The sequence below is a fragment of the Fringilla coelebs genome, assembly GCF_963513975.1.
Source record: "Fringilla coelebs genome assembly, chromosome: 8".
NCBI classification, from domain to species: Eukaryota; Metazoa; Chordata; class Aves; order Passeriformes; family Fringillidae; genus Fringilla; species Fringilla coelebs.
This window is the reverse complement of record NC_140066.1, coordinates 24,110,784-24,130,653: the sequence shown is the minus strand read 5'-3', so window position 1 is coordinate 24,130,653 and position 19,870 is coordinate 24,110,784. Positions and strand designations below refer to the sequence as shown.

General features: G+C 47.5%; 1 protein-coding gene across 1 annotated transcript; it reads right to left on the bottom strand.

The window, feature by feature from the left end:
- Positions 1-309: 309 nt before the first annotated feature.
- On the bottom strand, positions 310-13,886 carry MFSD13A (major facilitator superfamily domain containing 13A). Its single transcript, XM_084210574.1, has 9 exons — positions 13,851-13,886; positions 7,446-7,714; positions 6,918-6,997; positions 5,664-6,113; positions 4,733-4,850; positions 3,683-3,779; positions 2,785-2,956; positions 2,052-2,245; positions 310-1,842 (listed from the first exon to the last, which is right to left on the bottom strand). Exons 2-9 carry the CDS (start codon positions 7,608-7,610, stop codon positions 1,589-1,591), a joined length of 1,530 nt encoding a protein of 509 aa, XP_084066700.1. The 5' UTR covers positions 7,611-7,714; positions 13,851-13,886; the 3' UTR covers positions 310-1,588.
- Between the last annotated feature and the right edge of the window lie 5,984 nt (positions 13,887-19,870).

Below are 19,870 nucleotides of genomic sequence, written 5' to 3'. Positions count from 1 at the left end.
TCATCAAGCAATTCAGAAAAAAAATCATCTTTAATTTATGAAATGGAGAATCAGTCTCAAACTTGGTTAGAACTTACACAAATAACTTATGATTGAACCAGTAAGAACTACAGCAGCCTCATGGCAGGAATGTCTTGGTCCAAGACAGAAGGCAGCCATGTCCTGAGGCAAGATGGCAGGCTGGTGGGCTGAGACCCCAGAGGGAACCTGGGACTAAACTAAAAATATCCCTCAATGTGCAACAGCTTCAAACACTGCCTGCCAACCACCCCCCCCCCCCCGCAGCAGGCAGGCACAGGTTTTGGCACATCCCTTCTGCCTACTCCCAAACACATCACAGGGATTGAGTCTTCACTCCCTTGCCTCAGGGCTCCTTTTGGTGATTACCTGTCCATCTGCTCTCAGCCAAAACCAAGGAGACCAAAGCACCTGCTCTCCTTGGGTCCCTGGCTCAGCAGCTCTCAGCAGCTCTCTGACCTGCTCTCAGCAGGTGAGATGATCTAACTCAGGCACTGTGTCTAGCACAGAGGAGCTGAGGTGTCTGCCCCTCCCCAGAGGGGTAAAATCCCAACCCTGTGACTGCCCAGTACTGTGTCAGACAGGCTCCAACGAGGAATCGAAGGCACAAAAGCAAGACCTGGTGTCTCCTTCAGGCTGTGCTCTCCTGCAAGAGGGGAGGGCACCAGGCTGCCTTCCTGGGTCACCTGGGATTGCCCTGGGCAGGGAGGCACTTCCAGCAGCTGGGTTAGGGGTTGGTTCCCTGACCTTGCCCAGAACAGGAGGGGGCTCACGGTGCAGGTGCATGACAGCACTGAGTAGTAGGGGCTGTGGAGGGGAAATGAGGAATAAACACATGCAATGGGCCGCCCAGTGAAATGATACAGCTCAAGGCTCTGAACTCAGTTCGAGCCCAGCACCTTTTCCAGGCCAGCAACAACTTCCTCTACAAGGCCACAGAGAAGGGAACCTCAGCATAAACCCAGCTCCTGGCTGTGCAGCATATTGTCCTGTGAACAAATGCTTAAGAGTGGATTTGGTCCAAGAACCACAGCACTGCAAGTGGGAGGATTCTACCAGTTACCAGGAAAGGCCTTCAAGGTCCTGTCATCCCTGCTCCTGTTTGACAATCATTCCCTTGGTCACTTGGTCCCTCAGAAGCCCCCCACTCCACAAGAGTGAAAGGCTCTAGTGAAGAAGGACTCCCTGTGCAGTCTCCTCCTGCTCAGCTGCAGAGGCTGTGGCTCCTAAGAGCCATGTCCAGCACAGAGAAGTGCCTTGTGGATGTGTCTGTTTCTAGCACCTGCAACCCAGCACCCCTTTGCTGGAATGAGCAGCTCTCTCTGCTTCCTGGGACAGGCTGGGATAAAATGTTCTTGCTCCTGAGATCAAGCAATCTATCTCAGGCCCCTCACATGCTGAACCTCTCTGCCTTCCCCAGTGATGACGACCTGGAATGAACAAACATTGGCATCACAGCATTTCACAGCTGAACCATGAACATCAGGCTCTCTCAGCCCACCATCCCTGCCCTTCACCTGCCCTCCAGCAACAGCCTGGAACCAGCAGCATCATGGGGGCTCAGGCACCCTTAAATTGTTTTGATCTCTGGTGCTTGGCCTTGTGTCAAGCTCTGCCGCTGAGCCTTCACCGCCTGCAGCCGCTTCCCATGCAGGCTGAACTGTGACCAGCTGAGGAGCTGCAGCAGGGCGCACGCGATGGGCACAAAGACGAGGAGGTAAAAGCAGCCCTGGCGAAGAGTTGGCTCCAAGGCCGCGGCAGACTCCAGCTTCGGCTGGGCACTCACCACATTGTTCAGGGGGTTGCGCTGGAAGATGTCGTAGCCTGGTGTCAAAGAAGAGTTTTGTGAGAATGGAACTGTGGGGGATGGATCTTTGTCCATTCTCTTTGAGTGACCAGCCATGGAGATGCAGAGTCCAGGCACAGGTTAGCAACTGAAGAGCCCTCTGCACCCACGCAGGGCACAGCACAAGGTGCCAGACACTGAACTCTGCCCTGTTCTACTCCACTGCTTTCCCCAGGAGCGTCCTTACCTGTGTATGCACAGAGCAGCCAAGTGCCAATCAGAGGGGCGAAGGTCTGGCCCGGTTTGGTGACCAGAGCCACCATCCCAAAGAGCAGGGCTGAGGCTGCCTGCTTCCTGCGGTTCAGGACTAGATCCTCATCCACCAAATCAGTGACCACCAGGTTGAGTAACTTACAGGTCCCTTCTGTGAACACACGGTTGCTGCAGAACAACAGACAAAGCACTGAATAGGGCTATCAAATGACAGGAAAAATGTGATAGATTTAAAAAAATGGCAAGGGTGGAAAAGGTTTCCCCACACTTGAAATAAGAATTTCAGGCACCCTAGTTACAGAAGAGGAACACCACTATCAGTAAGACTTTGTACCCTGCACCTCAGATCAGTCTTGACCTGCCACACAGACAGGCCTGGAGACAGGACACACTGGGCCTGTGGCTCACAGGCAGCTGTAGCACACACTGAGGGCTGCAGAAGAGAGAAGCTCTCAGCAGCTGGCAAATGCAGGTGCAAGCTGCCACCAGTCCTGCTGGTCTGTGACCTCCTGAACATCAGTGCCTGCCTCACTCTGCAGCAGGGCAGCCTGTGGATTCTGCAGTGACCTGTCCCATGTACTGTCAGAGCTGGAAAAAACATGGCTTATGTATGATCCTGCCTTCCCTGCCTTCCACTACTCTTCTTAAAACAGGGACAATGCATTTTGCTTCACAGGAAGCAGAGGGCAGGGGAAGTGCTTGCCTACCTGGCAATGAAGATGCAGAGCAGATACACCTGATCAGGTCCTGCCAGGAACATGACAACACTCAGAACCAGCTTCAGAAAGAAGAGTCCTCGCACCACAGCGTAAACCCCACAGCGGCGGCAGAGCGACAGGAAGTAGAGGTTGTTGAGATGGGGGGCAATGTAGGAAACACCTGAGCAGAGACAGATGCAGAAACAGCTTGATGGAGTTTCACTTTCCACCATGCCCCCAGACATGATACCAAGAGAGACAGCAGGTTGGCTATTGCCAGCCGGACAATACAGAGCAGCTCCTCCACACAGAAGGCTGCAGCAGATTTATTCCATAGCTTTGTGGCACAGCACACACTTTCCTACAGAGGGAGACCTTCTTCCATCAACCTCATGGACAGAAAGGAAGAAAAGACTTGCCCAGTGTCATGCAGAGGCCACAACTCAGCCCTGGAGTAGAAATGAGAGAGACAGGATTGCCTGACCAGACCTGGCTTGCACAGAACCCTCCCAGAGCAACTCTAGGACCAATGCCCACTTATCTGTGGTAGCTTGGAAATGGTCTGTATGCTGCAGAAGGAAAGGGATAAAATTTAAGGCTGTGTTCTCTGCTGCATCCTGGGAACACTGCATTTTGCAGCCCCTAGTGCTCAGAGTAATACCACTCTGGAGTCTGGTGTCCAGCACACCAGGCTTGTCCTTAATAGAAAAGGCTTCAAGTTACTTCTGTGCCCAGAAAGGACAATTCAGAGGTCCCAGGGAAACGTGGGGTGCGTGCATGTGTGAATCTTACAGCCCAGAGTCCTGCATGTGAGAACACCCCAGATGGAGCTTGGGAAGAGCAAACCCAGACTTGGGCCAGGTCCTGTGTAACTCGCCTGCTCCCTCCAGTCCCGCCTGAAACTCACCAAGCAGGAAGGATCCAGTAGAGACAGAGATCTGGTCTGACAGCAGGTGCTCCAGGAACAGAGGGAAGAAGTTGCTATTAAAATGGCAGTGAAAAACCTGTGAAGGCAGCATGCAGACAAGCTGGTCAGCAGGAGCAGCAGTGAGAAAGAACAGAAAAAGCTAACAGCCCTCTGGGTTCTGTTGTCCTAGGAGCCCCATGCCAAAGGATCATGCAGGATAGGCCTGGAGTACTTCAGCAGAGCAAGACCTTGGCTGTGACATTTCTGACACTGCTGGCTGAGATTACAGAGCTGCAATGCCATCATCTAGGCCCACTTTGTGCCCAAGTCAGCCCCACTGCCCAGCTGCACAGCACAGTGCTGCTAGGGCAGACAGGGCCAGCAGGTGAGAACAGTGACCATGAGGCTGGGGGAGACAGTGGCATGACAGGAGGGAGGAAGCAGCTGGCAGGAGGCATCAGTAAGGCAGCGAGGCTCGAACACAAAGACGCAGACCAGCATCTGCCTGAGGGAAACTGAGGGATCCTCAGGGAGCCATGACTGCAGCACACAAAGCTGGGCAGGCTGCCGGCATTTGGTAGTCATCACCAAAGAGGAAGAAGAACAGAAATGGTAAAAGCCAGCTGAGAGATGGATCCAGCTGGACAGCGAGAACTGTGGTATGAGCCTCAGGAAAATGGAAAGGGAGACTGTGCTGACAGCCATGCCAGCAAACAGCACTCCTAAACTCATCCCCTCTGTGAGTGAGGCCCTGTGCTTCTGCACCTCATATGGGCTGCACAGAGCTCAGTCAGCCCCCATAACCCAGCCGAGGCTGCAGAGAGGAAGGGGCACCCCACAGCTTGCTCAGGAAGTATCCTCGGTCACAAGCAGGGAGAGTGGCTACCAGCTGCTGAATCAGCCAGCATGTGCAGGAGGCTCCAAGAGCAAGTGGGTGCTGGGAACATCTCTATCCTTCCTCAGGAACTTACATACTGCTGAATCATCCATCTCAAAGAGCCAGAGCCAGCACTCATCCTCTGAATCGCAGTGTGTCACTTCTGCACCTACCTGGACAAGATTCATGCAGACAAACCAGAGGAAGTTGCGATGCCGGGAGAGCTGCTGGAGATACTCTGCCAGGGTGATCCTCTTCTCCTGGGGGACAGAGACTTTCTCAATGTACAGCCTAAAGGAAAAGGAGGGATAAAAAGCAACCATAAATCCCTCACACCAAGACGGAGTCCCTAGCTCTCCCCATGTAAATGCAGAGCTGCCTCTTCTCAGCTTCCATCCTGACCTTTCATATTCCTGGACCAATCAAAACAGGTCTCCCAAATAACATCTGACTTCTTAATATAAAATTCACCTTTCTGTCCAGAAATGCATTCTCCTCTTATCAGCCATTCCAATATACATATGTTCCTCTTCCGGGTCCCTGCAGTTAGCTCATCTGGCAGATCTCATCAGGATCTGCTGCTACTACAGCATAATGCTGGCAGCTCATAACAAGAGATGACAAGTGAGGCAACCTGAGGAAGGAGCTGAACAGGGAAAATCAGCTTGGTCTGGCCTACCAACAGCCCATCTACTATCAGGCAGCTGAAGTGAGTGACAGGGAGAGACATTCACTCATCTAATTCTGTAGGGCATGGGCAGCAATGTGGTCTCATGCTCAAGCATGAATGCTATCATAAGCTGCTTCTTTTACCACTCACAAGCCTCACTGGGTGCTCTAGACATGAACTCATTTCATGTTCCAAACACTGGATGGACATATAGCAGGTTAGGCCTCTGCCTCCAGTTTGGACTAGGGCTGACACAAGACAGTTTTGTTCTATTTTCAGAGGAGCCAGTGTGACAGCTGATCCTGAAAACTGTATCAATAGACAAGAATGAGAGATAATTAACAAATTTTGCCTCATTCTGGATCTTCTCACACATTTATATGCTGCAGATCTATGTCAGGCCTTTGTCTCTGCTGAGAATTCGTGACCCTTACTCTTTCAGGGTTGATTCCTGGTCCCATTTCGCTTTCCCATCAGCCTGAAACCGCTGGCGGAGCAGCTGTGTGGACAGGGTGAAACCAACAATGGAGCAGACGGCCAGCAGGACGCAAAATATGCGAAAGGAAAAGAAGTCCTCCTTGTTCCACACTGCGTAGGACATGAAGACAGACAGGGAGCCTATGGCACTGAAGAGGGAGCAGTAGAAGTTGAGGCTAGTCCTGTCTTTTGCTGAAACAGCCAGGTCTGCAAGCAAGGCGTTGTGATGGAGGTCAACCATGGTGAGAAAGCTGTCATACATGCAAAGGCAAAGGAGGAACTGCAAACCAGGATGAGCCCAGGAAACCCAGAAAGCCAGGAAAGAAATGGCAAACAGGGGGCCATTGTGGCTTAGTGCTCTGAGCCTCTTCAGAACTACTTCAGGGGACGAAATCTCTGCTCCTGCCCTGCAACAGAAGAAAAAAAAATATTTTATGTACCTGGACAAAACCCTGCATGATCACATATTCTTCCTCTTTAAGGAAGTCATGTAAGTGGCACAGACACAAATACAGCTTTTGTTCAAGTAACAACCACCCACATCAGATATCTTCTCAGCTAATAGTGAATATGCTGAAAATATGGGTTTAAGAAGGCCAAAAAGGGATTTTTTTTTCTCCAGAGCATTTCTCTCCCTGACAGTGCAGTACTGTCTGCACTTTGTGCAATGTAAATGATTTTCATGAGTTTTTACTAATTGCAGGAAACCACACCACTATTTTCCTTAAAATGTTGACATAAATACATGAGAAATGCTAATGGGCAACAATACAGAGCTGTCTTGCCTTCCATCCTATAGAGTTTGGGAACAACTGGTCTGAGGCATTCCATGTGGAAATAACTGTACTCTTCCCCCTTGTGCCTCCCAAACCATGTACAGACACTCTCTAACACCCCATTAACAGGCTTGCTCGTATAGCAGGGGCTTGAGATTTTAGATGCCCATATTTTAGGTTCTGCACCACTCGTGACTATTAAGGGTTAGGGCCACATCTACCCAATAAGTGTGTGTGACTTTCTCTAAAAAGGCAAGTACTGAAACAACATTTATGAGCACTGAACTTCAAAGATGTCATGAAAAGGAGGTATTTAAGAGTTCCATGCCCAGTAAACCATTCCCACGCCATGATTTTAAAGCTGCCAATTTGACATCATCTTCCCCAGAGACTAAACAACTTCCCAGACTCTTCTGAAAGCAGAACTTCACTTACTGCTGTGTGCTAAGGAATACTCGGTCACTCAGCCAGCCAAACAGAGGGTCATTGAGGCTGTTCCAGATCAGAAATACTGTCTAGGAAAGAAAACAGGACAGTGAAACAAACCACAGGACAGATCCTTTCTGTCACCAAAGCAAGCAGTGCTGAGCTGGCATGGTAAGCCATCAGCAGGAACAGTCCCAGCACACCTTCCCTGCCCCATCACCACTCTATGATGCCCCTGTCTGGGGCAACTGGCAGTAAGGCCAGTGGTTTTCACTGCTTGTGAAACACCCCAACATCCCCAGAGGAAAGGCAGTCTTAAGAACAAAGTTTCTGCATCTTCTGTCTCAGCTTGTTCTATTTTTACGTAAGTGGGAAAAACTGAAAAGCCCAAGTTAGCATTTGGAAGGCTCCCTTGCTCCCTCTCCAAAAGGGAACACTGCTGTTATAACTAACAATTTTCACATTTCTAGCAAGGAGCAGTCTAGATTTCAGAGTTTCCTACTTAAAGAGCGCATAAGCCAATGGAAAAATACTAACCTCTCCTATCCAAAAGGACAGTTTATCAATCTTGTAAACAGAGACAAAGGTGTCCACGTAGTACAGGAGGAACACGTTGTGCAAAATGGAAACAAAGAGCGACAGAGACCCATAGATCACTGCAGTGGGCAAATGGAAAAGACAAGCCAGCAGTCGCAGCCCCATGTTGGTGCAGTCAGTGTTCAGCTCCTTCGATCACCTCCATTTCAGGTGAGATGTCTTCTCCCAACACCTACTACATTGTTGTTGGGGCCAATCCATTGTTGTTCCTGCAGGAGAGAAAAAAAATAAATAACATAAAATGAAAACAGATTCATTTTCTTTAATAAAGTAAAAGGTGAATCAAGTTAATTGGTAAATATTCGTATGCAGCAGTCAGAATTTGTATTGTTTTGAGGAGCTGCTACAAAGTGGATTGGAGGGGATTTAAGAGACTAGAAGCTGTCTGCTACACTAAAGCTGTTTCATTACGCTGAAGCAGGCTGTGGGCTCCTGGGGGTATGGCTGCCTCCTCCTGAGCAGCCTGCCCTGTCCTTTACCCTGTAATGTTCTTTGTTATCCAGCAAGCAGACAATTAATCCAGCTCTTTAAAGACAAGGTCAGAGGAAGAATCAAGCTAGATAGCTGCAAACAACAAAGCAGCCTTCAGAAAACACACCTAGTCATTGGTATTTTTAGGTACTCATGCAAATTTTTATCCAAATAAAAATGACAAGAGCTGTGATGTAACCTCACATGTGCACAATGCTTTCCCCAGGCAGTCACAGCTTACTGCACCTGGGCTGGCTCAGACAGGAGTTATTTATGGTGAACAGTGCTGCTGCTTTGTGGCATGAAGAGACACGACCAAAACACAACTGCAGCAGGCATGCTGCCATCATGCAATAAAAGTAACCAGAAGTGCCTTAGCAGTTGTTCAGCTTGTCTTGGAGTGGCCTAAGTCTTAGGACTATAGTCTGAAATAAAGATGCTTTGGCTGGACGGCAATATATACAGAAATAAAACACATGGACACAGCAGCCTTAGACGAGAACAAGTCGCTGTAAGTTCACAATGGGCTGAATGTGAGAGAAGGACTCCTGACACCTGCACTAACTGGAGCTTGTGGCCAGGAGCTGGGGCCAGAAATGTTCTCTTGTGCTTTTCAGGCTGAGCTCTCTCTCACACACCAGTTGCTACAGACACAAGGCAAAACACAAGGCACTTATGTGAGACATAAGAGTTTCTTAAATCAGTACAAGTCAGCTTCTCCAGTCCATGCCATCATGCCCTGTTCACAGCACTCACATGAAGGGTGACAAAAAGGTTGTTATCTTGACACTGTCAAATGCAAGATAAAGGGCTGTGCGCCACTTCTGTTTCAGCCCTCCAGGGTCTGCATTCACCCAACTCAGATACATCATGGGGGCTTTGCAATGTGGAATAAGACTGAACACATAAGAAATAGGAACCTACGCACCACACCATCCTCTTGGGCTTGCAACACCAGCTGCAGCAAGTCCAAGCAGGAAATCAAGCAGAAGAATAAACGTCTGGGTATGAAACCTGATGAAAGGACAGTCCCATTAAGCATTTCCCTGAAGCCATGAGTCTGACCACTTCCAGGCAAGATTAGAAAAGCAAAAATAACCATCTGCTCTGCCTAGGCCAAGGAATTCCTCATAACTAGTTCAGAAGGAGCAGGAACAGCATTTGTTCCAATCAATTACATCACTAGATTGAAACTGCACCTCGGTTCCACTTCCAGCCAAAGCACTAGACCTCAACTGGATACAACTGCAGAGCCCTTGTGGAGCTCAGACACCATTCTGCATCCCTGCCAGGCCAAAACGCATGGCCAGCAAAAAGGAAGACACTGCTTGGAAGAGAATTCAGCCAGACAATGAACCTTTACGGACGTAATTAAAGACAGACAAGACTCAAGGGGAAATTTCATTTTGTATGGTCAAGAATTGGAAAGGAGTCACAATGTGTAAAGACAAAGGTTAAGAAGAAGGGAGAGTTAAGGCAAGAGGTAAGTCCTCTGTCCCAGAGGAAAGTCCTCTGTCTCTCACCAAAAGTCTTCTGTGGAGGACTGACAGAAGAGCAGATGAAGACTTCAGTGTGCTGGGCACCTTCATGGAATTGTCAGGACACAAGAACTGGAAACACTCACTGTAACTAACAGGAAGTCAGCTTAAAGCACACAAAAATATTTCTTTACCTGGCAGTTAGTAAACACCTGACATTCACTAACAAAGGATATTAGAGAGCTGGCCAGCAGCTTCAAAGGATTAAACAAATTCACAGAAAACAGCTGCACACAAACAGCTATTAAAGGGAACAAGGCCGGGAAATTTCCTTGGGTCTGCCCCAAGTCAGCGGTGCAGGCTGGGGGTGGACAAGTGGAAAGGCCATAAATGGTGCCCAGACTCCTGTGCTCTCCCCCTAAACAGCATCTCCTGCTGCCACCATGGGGCAGGATATGGGGAGAGACAGACTAAGAGCGTGACCTACTAGAGTTTAGAGTTATTTAGAGTTTTATGGTTGCTTTACATCTGTTCACTAGTAGAAAATATTGGATTCTCTCTAGTGAATTCAGAAAGCCTTTTATAAACTTTATTGAAATTACAAATATGAAAATGGTCATTTTAAGGCTATAGAAGACAAAATTAATTTTAAAAAATTATCGAAAGACCTTTTAAGTGTTACAAAATGCATTGATTACATTGTCCTCTATTTTCTAGTTTAAAAGAGTCCAAATTAGCTGAAAACTACCTTTTTTTACAAACCTTTACTATTGAACATAACTAGAATTGCAATGTCCAGGACTCAACCATAGAAAATCACAGAATAACAGGATATGCTGCATTGGAAAGGATCTACAAGGAACATTGAGTACAAGTCCTGGCCCTGCACAGCACCCTCCCCAAAAGTCACACCATGGGCCCAAGAGTACTGTCTTATCCTGGGCTTGCCTTTGCTATCCAAAACCTGTGTGAAAGCAGAGCCTGCTCAAGACCTGGTCTCAGTGCTGCACTTCATGCTGTCCCAATCCAAAAAGTTCTTCAATGAGCACATGTTGCACAAACCACAGCTGTTGAAATTTCCAGAGACACCTCATTTTGTCATATAAATGCTACAGCACTGTTCAAAGAGGGTGAAGTTCCACTTCCTTTCTTTCTGCTCCCTCATCACTCCCTCACAGATGTGCAACCTCTCCAGCCAGCTGATATTTGCAAGTGATGTCACTTTTGCTAGGATAGTCATTAGGTCATTCGATAGATATTTTTTCCCCTCTCATCTGCAAATGTGCAGTTAAAAAGAAACAAATCACAGTTGTCTGTAAAAAGCAGATCTCACTTCTACACCCAAAGCACTGTTACTGCCACACTGGTATTTTCATAACCTTTTCCTTGGGATGGAGAATTATTCATGGAGTATGTCAGAACTTTTCAACATGAGGCTGTAAGAAGGAATAGGAAAAGAAGCTGCAGGAGGGAATAGCCATCATTCATTCATGCTGAACCTCTAACACAGTCATAAAGCAACAAGCTCATAAATTAAAAAGCAATGAGTCTTTATTTGAGAAACTTCCTCCTCCGCATTTGACATCTGGCTCCTGCCAGTGACGTCCACAGATCTTATCTTCCTGAGGAGGATGTTGGAATACTGGCTACCAGGAAAGCACTGCTTTTGTCTGACAGTGCTGGCATACAGCTGTGTCTGGAACACACCACAGCTTGGGGCTCACACATGTGCTCTAAGTTCCTAGCCAGCTCACAGCTGGATGCACCAGTCCTCGTGTCCCGTGGTGATTCGGCAATGCTTTGGCCTTACAACAAGGCTGAGCTCCGGCCTTCCACAGCTGAAGCCACTTGTACTGAGCCAGCAGCAGAGCCATACATGTGAATCTTGGCTCAAGCCAGCCTTTTAAGCAGGGCCAGATGATTTTTATGTGCTGAAGTTGCCACTCAGCAACCTGAAACAGCCACCTGCAGACCTGACTACAGTATCAGGATGGCTCTTGTGTTCATTCTCTCCTGTGCGGGTAATGCAGGCTGGAATCCCAAATAATACTTCAGGATATGTCTGTGCTTGCTCGAGCTGCCACTACACTGCCTCTGCTGCATATTCTGGGTTTTGAGAGGCTTACTAAGCCAGCTCTGTACATCTGCAACTGCCACACAATAAATCCACCCAGCAGCTGGAAAAACCACCTGAGAGAAAACCCTATTTGTAGACATTTGTCACAACCAGAGAGGACCCAGCTGCTGGGGGTCTGGCCGCACTCACAGGGCAGCTGGGCTGGAGCTGCACCTGTGGAAGAGCTGATGTTCTGTGACCCATCCCAGCAAAACACCTGGTGCTGGGCACATCAACTCCTCCCAGAGCCTGCAAGTGACAGTCATGGATGTCTCTGTCTGGTCAGAGTTATCAGTAACGAGCCCATTTTGGGAGCACAGACCATGTTCTGCACACTCCTTCCCTCCCACATATGGCACCCCAGGACACCTCCACAATACAAGACATCTCAGAGGGTCCTCACCCCACAAAGCTACCTGGATTCTGGCAGAACTCTGTCAGTAAAACAAGAAATCCCCCCACAGAGCTATGTGAATGAATGAAACCAAGAGTCTCCACTTAAACAAAAAATTACCTCTCAAAATCCAATTTCTGTCCCAGGAAATCTCCTTCCTAGATACACTTCACAAAATTCAGGCTCCTCTGACAAAACTCTGATATTGTGCACCCTTTTGATGCAGCCTTAGAGATTAATATAACTCCAAGGCTCTCAGTTTCTCCACTCCATACTTCTCCTGAAACCCTCCTAACACCCTCAGATAATCCCTTAGTAACAAGGACTCTTGAGGGAACATTAAACACAGTCCTGTGTGAAACATGAACAAACATCCCAAAGCAGGCTCCCAGCAGCTTTGTGTCTGATGGTGAAGAAATGAAAACTTTGAAACCACCTGGATCAGGCATGGAAACATGACTGAAAGAGGTTATGAGGGTGTTTCCCAGTACTGTTTACCAATTCAACAATCATTGATGACTGTGCATCATGAGGTTAAGTAATACCCTTCCTATTATAAGCAATCATGTGCTTCCATCACCCCTGCTGAGTTCATACACGCAAACACAACTGCCACACAGACAATTAAAACCTTGAACCAGCTGGTAGCTTCCATGGAGCTGTGCTCCAACTGAGCAATCTTGTTCAATCAGATCTCATTCCCTAATAAGAACACAAGGTTTGTCAATATAGAGGTAACAGCGCAGATCTCATAGCCTTGGAACTTGGCAAGGCTTTTACCTTAACAATATCCCCTGTCTAAAGAACTCATTGTTTTACAGTGTAAAGGAAGTGTGTTAGATGTATTAAAAAACTTGTTCCTAATCATTTGCTGCCAATATAAGCTCTAATCCTGCAAGGGACCTCACAGCACAAGGATGGGAACCAATGCCAGGTAACTCTGGCCTCAAATTACAAAACTAGAAGTAAATTTGAAATCATCATTGAAAACAAACCCCAAGATTTACTTCAAAGGAGCTATAAGAAGGGATTACTGCACACATTCTGCCTGTTTTTGTTAAGATTTAACAGGAAATTTCAGGCGAGAAGCAACTTTCACCACTCTGCCAGGTGCAGCCACCAAGAGTTTCTGCTACACAGCTTCCCGGGAACAGGGAATCTCTTCACCTTTGCAACCTCCCAAGGCCACTGTCCCTCCGCAGGGCCCCAGCTGCAGCCACAAGGCCACACGCCACTGACTGGGTCACCGACTGCAGCCGCTGGCCTCCTGTGCGGGACAGGAGCACAGGGAGCCAGGCGATGCCTGCCGAGTCAGGCTGGACATGGGCGCACCGCGACTTTGGACATGCCCAAAGCGCTGCCATCCCTGCGCCCCATCCGCAGGGGCTCTCCACGCTAAGGGGAGGCCTGGCAACCCTGGCAGAGGAAGGGGTGGCCAGGCAGAGGCGCTGCCATCCTTCCCTGGTGGGCTCAAGCCTGCCAGGTGAAGGGAAGGCGTAACAGGGACACCAGAGACCCGCGGCACACTCCGGGAGAGCAGGACAGTGCCAGAGCCGCCTCTCCTTGCCGGGAGGCAGACCCCACCGCCTCCAGCACTGAGCCCCCTGCCCACGGGCAGAGACCAGGGAGGAACGGCACCCCCCGGTCCAAAGTGGGATCATCCACGATAACAGAGGGAAGTATCCACCAGGGCTCTACCACTGCAGGGAAGGGGGAGTCCTCCCAACTCCGCAGAGGCGCCCCCCCGGGGGGTAGTGTCTCTCCCACCCCACCCGAAGCACCTTACTAAGCGAACGAGGGGTCTGCCACCCTACCACACTACAGGTACAGAGACAGACCGGGACCACTGATGAGGCGGGAAAGACGCCCGCCTCGGCGCCTCCTACCTGCGTCCGGTACCGGCGCTCCCCCACCGCTCCGCCGTCGCACGGCGCAGCCGCGCATACACGCCCCCAGCCCCGCCCTGCGGCCATTTTGCGTCCTGGCAAGTGAAGCCGCCAGCACATCCCAGCAGCCATCGCGTGTGAGGGCACTCTGCTCCCTTATTTGCATATCCCCGCCCCCAGCCGCGCGAGCCTCTCTGGTGTGGCGCCACCTCTATGGTCAGTCCGCCCGTCGCCATGGAAACGCGGCCTGGCCGGGACGCCAGCGCTTGGAGACAGGGAATCGTAGAATCACCCAGTGACATTTCCAGAGGCCACTGCAAAACCTCCAGGGATGGCAACTCCACCACCTGTGCAACCAATTCCAATGCCTGATCACTCAAACAAAAAAAATGTAGCATTTAATCTGAATCTCCACTGTCCCAGCTTGAGGTCATTTCCTCTGTCTCTCTCACTGTAGGCACGGTAGAAGAGACTGGCCTCCACCCCAACAAAACCTGCTGTCAGGGTTTGTAAAGAGCAGTGAGGTTCCCCCTGAGCCTCCTCTTCTCCAAAGAGCATGTGCCAAGCTGCAGAATGATTTACTGGGAACAAAAATATATACATGGCTGCTTGGGAAGGTGGGGCAGTAATCCAGCAAATATCCTGTCTGTGGTCTTAGTAACCAGAGTCTTACATTTCTCTCCCACAATTAATTTCCATTCATCCTGTGTATTTCAGAAAATAGGGACTATTATTGTCCATTATCATTTAAGATCTCTCTGTGGCCCTTTCTCTCAAAGAAGCAACTCCTATGTAGAGCATATTTATCACCTATGGTCTCTCACTGCAACAGTTGCTTCCATTAAGCTGTTTTCAAATTTCACCAAGGGAAATTTCACCACAAAAAATTGAGGCAAAAGCCAATTGCCTTGCACAGAAAGGTATTATTGCACCCTATTACTAACCAATGGTTTTGCACATTAGACTTACTAGTAGCTTCTTCAGCAGGTCATTTTTATAAATTCCTAGAAGCCAGACAACTAATTGTTTGTAATTAAAGAGTGATTTGTAGGTATTTAGCTTCAGCTATTGCAATCACCTGCAGCAGAGTAAGGCATAAGGCACTAATCAAAGAATCATTTAGTTTGGAAAAGACCTCTAAGATCATGGAATCAGTAAGCATCCCAAAGGAGCTGCACTACTGCTGCTGTGCTGGGTGATGATGAGCTGACCTTGCAGAAGGAGTCACCCATTTAAAACTCCAGTGGAGATTTCTGTCTGTAAAGGTCCCCCATAGTGCAGGTGCTTACAATAAGGTAGTGCTGATGGGAGCCACTGATATGGCTTCTTACTTAATCATGATCTGGAGGAGCTGTGAGTACAAATACCAGCTTAGTGGTGGCTGAGTAAAAAGCTTGGGGGGAGTAACACTAAGGGAAGGCTTTATTTTTGTAGTGTTTAATGGGGGGAGGGTTATTTTCTGTGTTAGTTAATCTGTTGCTTTAAAGGTTACAGTTCTTTAAGTCTTGCTGACTTGAGAAAGAACCTGAAGTTTTGGTGAGTGCTTTTCAGGTTTTTCTGTGCTGGCTTTATGTGCTGATTTTAGCTGCTTCTTTACCTGTGTCCTGTATCCTTGTTCTCTGTTTGAGCATGCAATGTAATTGCTGAAGGAATGAGCCTCCTGTTGCCATCTTAAGGTATAAGGGCAAGTTCAGGCAAGTTTTGCTGTTTTGGTTACCACAGGAGAAACTTCCATTAGGCCTAATGCAGTATCTTAGGGCATCTCCTCACTCTCTGTGTGTCCCTAAAGTATTGCTGTGAAAAAGAGCCTGTGGAAAGTAACCTGCTTTCTTAGGATCAGGTTGTGTATCCTACCCTTCCTTGGTCTAGTGAAGGCATTCTCCTGCTTGTCTTTTCTTCACCTGTGAGTACACATATGACAAGCAAATCTCCCTCTGTGTTCTGCACTTATAGACTGGGCTGTTTTGCAATGTTTCTGCAGTTGTATGCTACCTTTAATGTTTGCAGTAGTAGAGCAGTGTATGACTGAGATGTTCTGTATTTTGCCTGGCTTCTTAAAAACACAAATCCTTTTGCAGGTGGTGCCATTTTCACATCTGCTGTTTGATCATGTGGGTGCTAGTCTATGTACAATATCATAACTTGGCTGTAGTATTGACTCCTGCCAGTGCTCTACTCTGTAATATTCTTAGCACCACCTGCTTGTGAAAGATACTAATGTAAGTCATTATTGCTGTGTGATGAGAGGCTTTAAACACTTTAAGTTGGAAAAAATGAACCAGAAAAGCCTTTGAGTGATTGTATTCCTAGAAACACAAGATTTTCTTTTGATTCCTATTTTAAAAAATCAATAATGTTATTCGTGAGCTATGTTCTGTATTGTCTAAAGACCCTAACAGAAGGTAGTTGGTTGCTTTTTTTTTAAAGTTATAACAATGTTGTAGACCAGCAGATGCTGCAGCTGTCTGCCTTGGGGATGCAATAAGAGCAGTATTCCCATGGGTAGTTCTAGCTCAGATGTTTGAACTTACACTAGAAATGCAGTGTGTGTTGCTGTTGTAACAGAACCCCCCCCGCTTATATGCCAGAGGGGTATGTTGTATGTAATACAGCCCCAAAGATTGGATAATCTTTCCTGCCCTGTCCTACTATTCAGGGTGTTGCACTCTGGGAAGATGTAGGCTAAGTGCATGAGACTATGCCTTCTGTACTTCTGCATATCCATCCTCAATGCAGGATATGTGGGAATAGGATCTAAGATCTAAATAGGATCTATTTAAAGAAGAAAGAGTTAAAATGCAAATAGTTTTCTGTGACACTGATGCTTGTCAACAGAGGAAACCCACTGTGGGCACAACCTCCCTCTGGAGAACCAGGCTGTGTTGTCCATTAACTCCTTTGCAGGATATCAGGAGACTCTCCCAAGAGCACTTCAAGGACAAAGACTTGTAATCAAGCAGCTGTGAGAGTAGGATGCTGTGGAAGTACAAAACATGTTGCTCTGTTATGCAAACTGTGTTTGTGGAAGATAAGACAGTGCTGGTAGGTAACTGGAGCTGGGCATGGGAATTAGGGCTGGAATTCAATGATTTGTCTTGGTGTGTGCAAAGTAAACAATATATAACCAGGAGGAACCAAATAATTATGGAGTGTCTGAAGCAGCTCTTGCAGGGTAAAACCTTTCAAGGCCACCTGCACCATATCAGTCATACCATATAAGGCTGAGATTACCAAGGTAACGATATCGGAATTGTCAGGCTTAATTATGGATGTGGCAAAACTGAGGAAGAAAATCTGGGTGGATTGGCTGTTTGGGAGGAGACTGAGGTAAAGGAAGCATGAATGTGGCAGAAAGTGGATCCTGAAATTAGAGAATAATGTATAAAATGAGACAAAGGTGAGATCAGCTGACTGAAGGATTGCAGGTGTCTGGATGATAGTGAAGCCTGAGGACCCAAGCTCACAGGAATGCTGAAGTGATGCTCCTTGAACAACCTGCTGGACTCTACATCAGGTCTATGCTGGAAAGAATTGTTGTGGGAGGGCAGAGCAAAGTGGGGTAGATGTGCATCCTAGTGCTAAGTGGTGTGGGAGGGAAGGGTGACTCAACAGCATCATGTGTGGTTTGTAAGACTTGATTAGTAGCTTCATAGCTGTGTGCAAAGTGATATAAATAGCCATGAGATGCTACTGGTGCATTAATGAGATTATTGGCTGTTTAGTTGACTTATTGGTGTGCTTGATATAATTAGTACCCTGAGTCTGTTCCCTCAACACTGTAATATGAAGGGGAATAGCTGGGCAGAAGTCACAGCTGGGGGCTCAACCAGGACCTCCTAATTTGGAAGCTTGAGCTAACTGGTACTGAGATCTTTTCTTTGAAGAACATCTGTGGATGGGGATGATGGGTATCAGATGTAACTCTTGAGTGAGAGGAGGAGCAGGTCTGTGCAGGCTGTGTTTTAGCATGGAGGTGACCCTTAGGACTGAATGCTATGAAATACACATTAAAATACATTCAACTAAAGAAAAAGCGTATTGTCTAGATACACAACTGCATTTGGGAAAGGGTTTAAATGAGAAATAACATGGTGGCTGGGACACTGAGACATGGGACACAGATTTGAACCTCAGGTGAGGAAGACATCTGATGTAAAGGGTGCCTGCAGTGGTTACTGGGAAGATGAGAATGGTGGTGGTAGAAGCTTTAAAAGCACAGAAGTTAGGCTAAGCTGAAAGGAGAATGTGTCAGAAAAAGAGAAGCTGTGGAGTATATCCAAAATGTATACTCTGGTGCAGCAGATGCATGCCCAGGGAGAGGCTGAATAAGTGAGAGTGTCAGGATCACCTTGGCAGCAGGGAGGGATGTTTTCTAGAGCCTTGCCTGCTGATCCAGTCACCCTATGGTAACACTCATCATGTTTTATTCTTGGTGGCACAGCTGTTCCAGAGCTGCTGTGTTACACAGCAGCTGCAGTCAGAGTAGGAGTGGCTGCTCCAAACCTCTCTGTCACCAGGGAGTTGCATTTGACTGCTATTTGAGCAGAGTTATGGAGGGAGGTGGTTTTTGGATAACGGCTGTCAAGTAAAGACTTGCTCTGCAATGACTTGGCCTTTTCCTGGTGTTTTGGTTTCATACAGAGTCTGGGCTTTGCACAGACCTCAGAAACAAGTGCCAGACCCACACTAGACTTCAGTGCTTTCTGGGAATGTTGCTTTGAATAGCTGAAATGGATCTATTCCCTCTTCAAAGGGCCTCTATAAGGGGTGACTGACTGTAATACGCATTAGTTGCTATTTCCAGAGTTACCCATGCCAGCTGGAGCTCTTTTCTTCATGGTGCACTAGTAACAGCAGGATGAGACTGGTGTCTTCTGGCTTCAGAAGTTAAATTCTCCCCCTTGGCTGAGCTGAAGGGATTGTTCATGGAGCTCTTAGATCAGCTGTGCTTGTGGTATTCTTCCAGTTGGCTTGGACAGTGAAGGGGGGTGAGGGGAAACAGGGTCAGAGCCCCAGCACTGCTGGGGGAGTTCCTCAGACTGGGTTAGTGATGTGTGGAGGCTTATTCTCTACAGCATTGATTTGTATTGCTGTTAATCACTGCTGTCTGCTGGTAACTTGAACTGGGTGTGATGCAGTAACAAGTATTTAACACTTCTTGGATTACTTTGCTGGGGCAGTATGGGTTGGCTTTCTCTTGGAGGGTGTAGCAAAATGTGGTGCTCTTTTATGTTTAGGGGGTGAGGGGGTCTGTGTTCAAAATTCAAGTTTTTCCATTATTTAGCAGCATTAGTATGGGAATCTGGTCCTCTAGATAAAAACTAAGGCCTGAAAAGGCCCAGCTTTTAATGAGCTATTGCATTTTCCTTGAATTCCTGTGTTGCTGCCAGGCATGTCTGGCTAAGAGAAAGCATCCTATTTAGGAAGGCAGCCATGTGCCTCTGTCCTAAGGATCAGTACTGGTGGTGGAGGATCAAAGTTACTGTGTTGTGTGGCTTTTTGTACTGCTTTCCCACCTCCCCAAGAAGTACTTGGGAGTCTTCTGGATGAGGTTTACTGAAAAGACCTCAAACCAAGCATGACCTTAAATTGGCAATAAAGAGATAGAAGTGACAAGGAAAAATATGAAACTGCTTTGTCATGATCTTCTCCCACGCACTATCTCCAGCTACCAGGATGCTGAATAAGTGTGTGGGACTGACACCAGAGTGATGAAGACAAACCTTGCCTGAATAAAAACATTCTATTTTAACATTTTACTTTAAGAAGTCCTTGAAGTTTTGGGTTTTTTTAAAAAAATAGTCTTTACCAAAGCTTTGTAAGGTGGCAACAATTTTGTAGACTCTGCTCAAAATGGGGACACTAACTGGAAATAACTAATTTCTTTTTCATCCTCTTGGCTGGGGGAAATTTGTGCTTTTCAGTATTCATCCCTGTACTCTTGGGAGTTGTTACAGAGCAATGGCAGGAGATATGTGGTTTTTTTTGTGGGATGGGGAGAGGAGGAGGAGGTCAGGAAA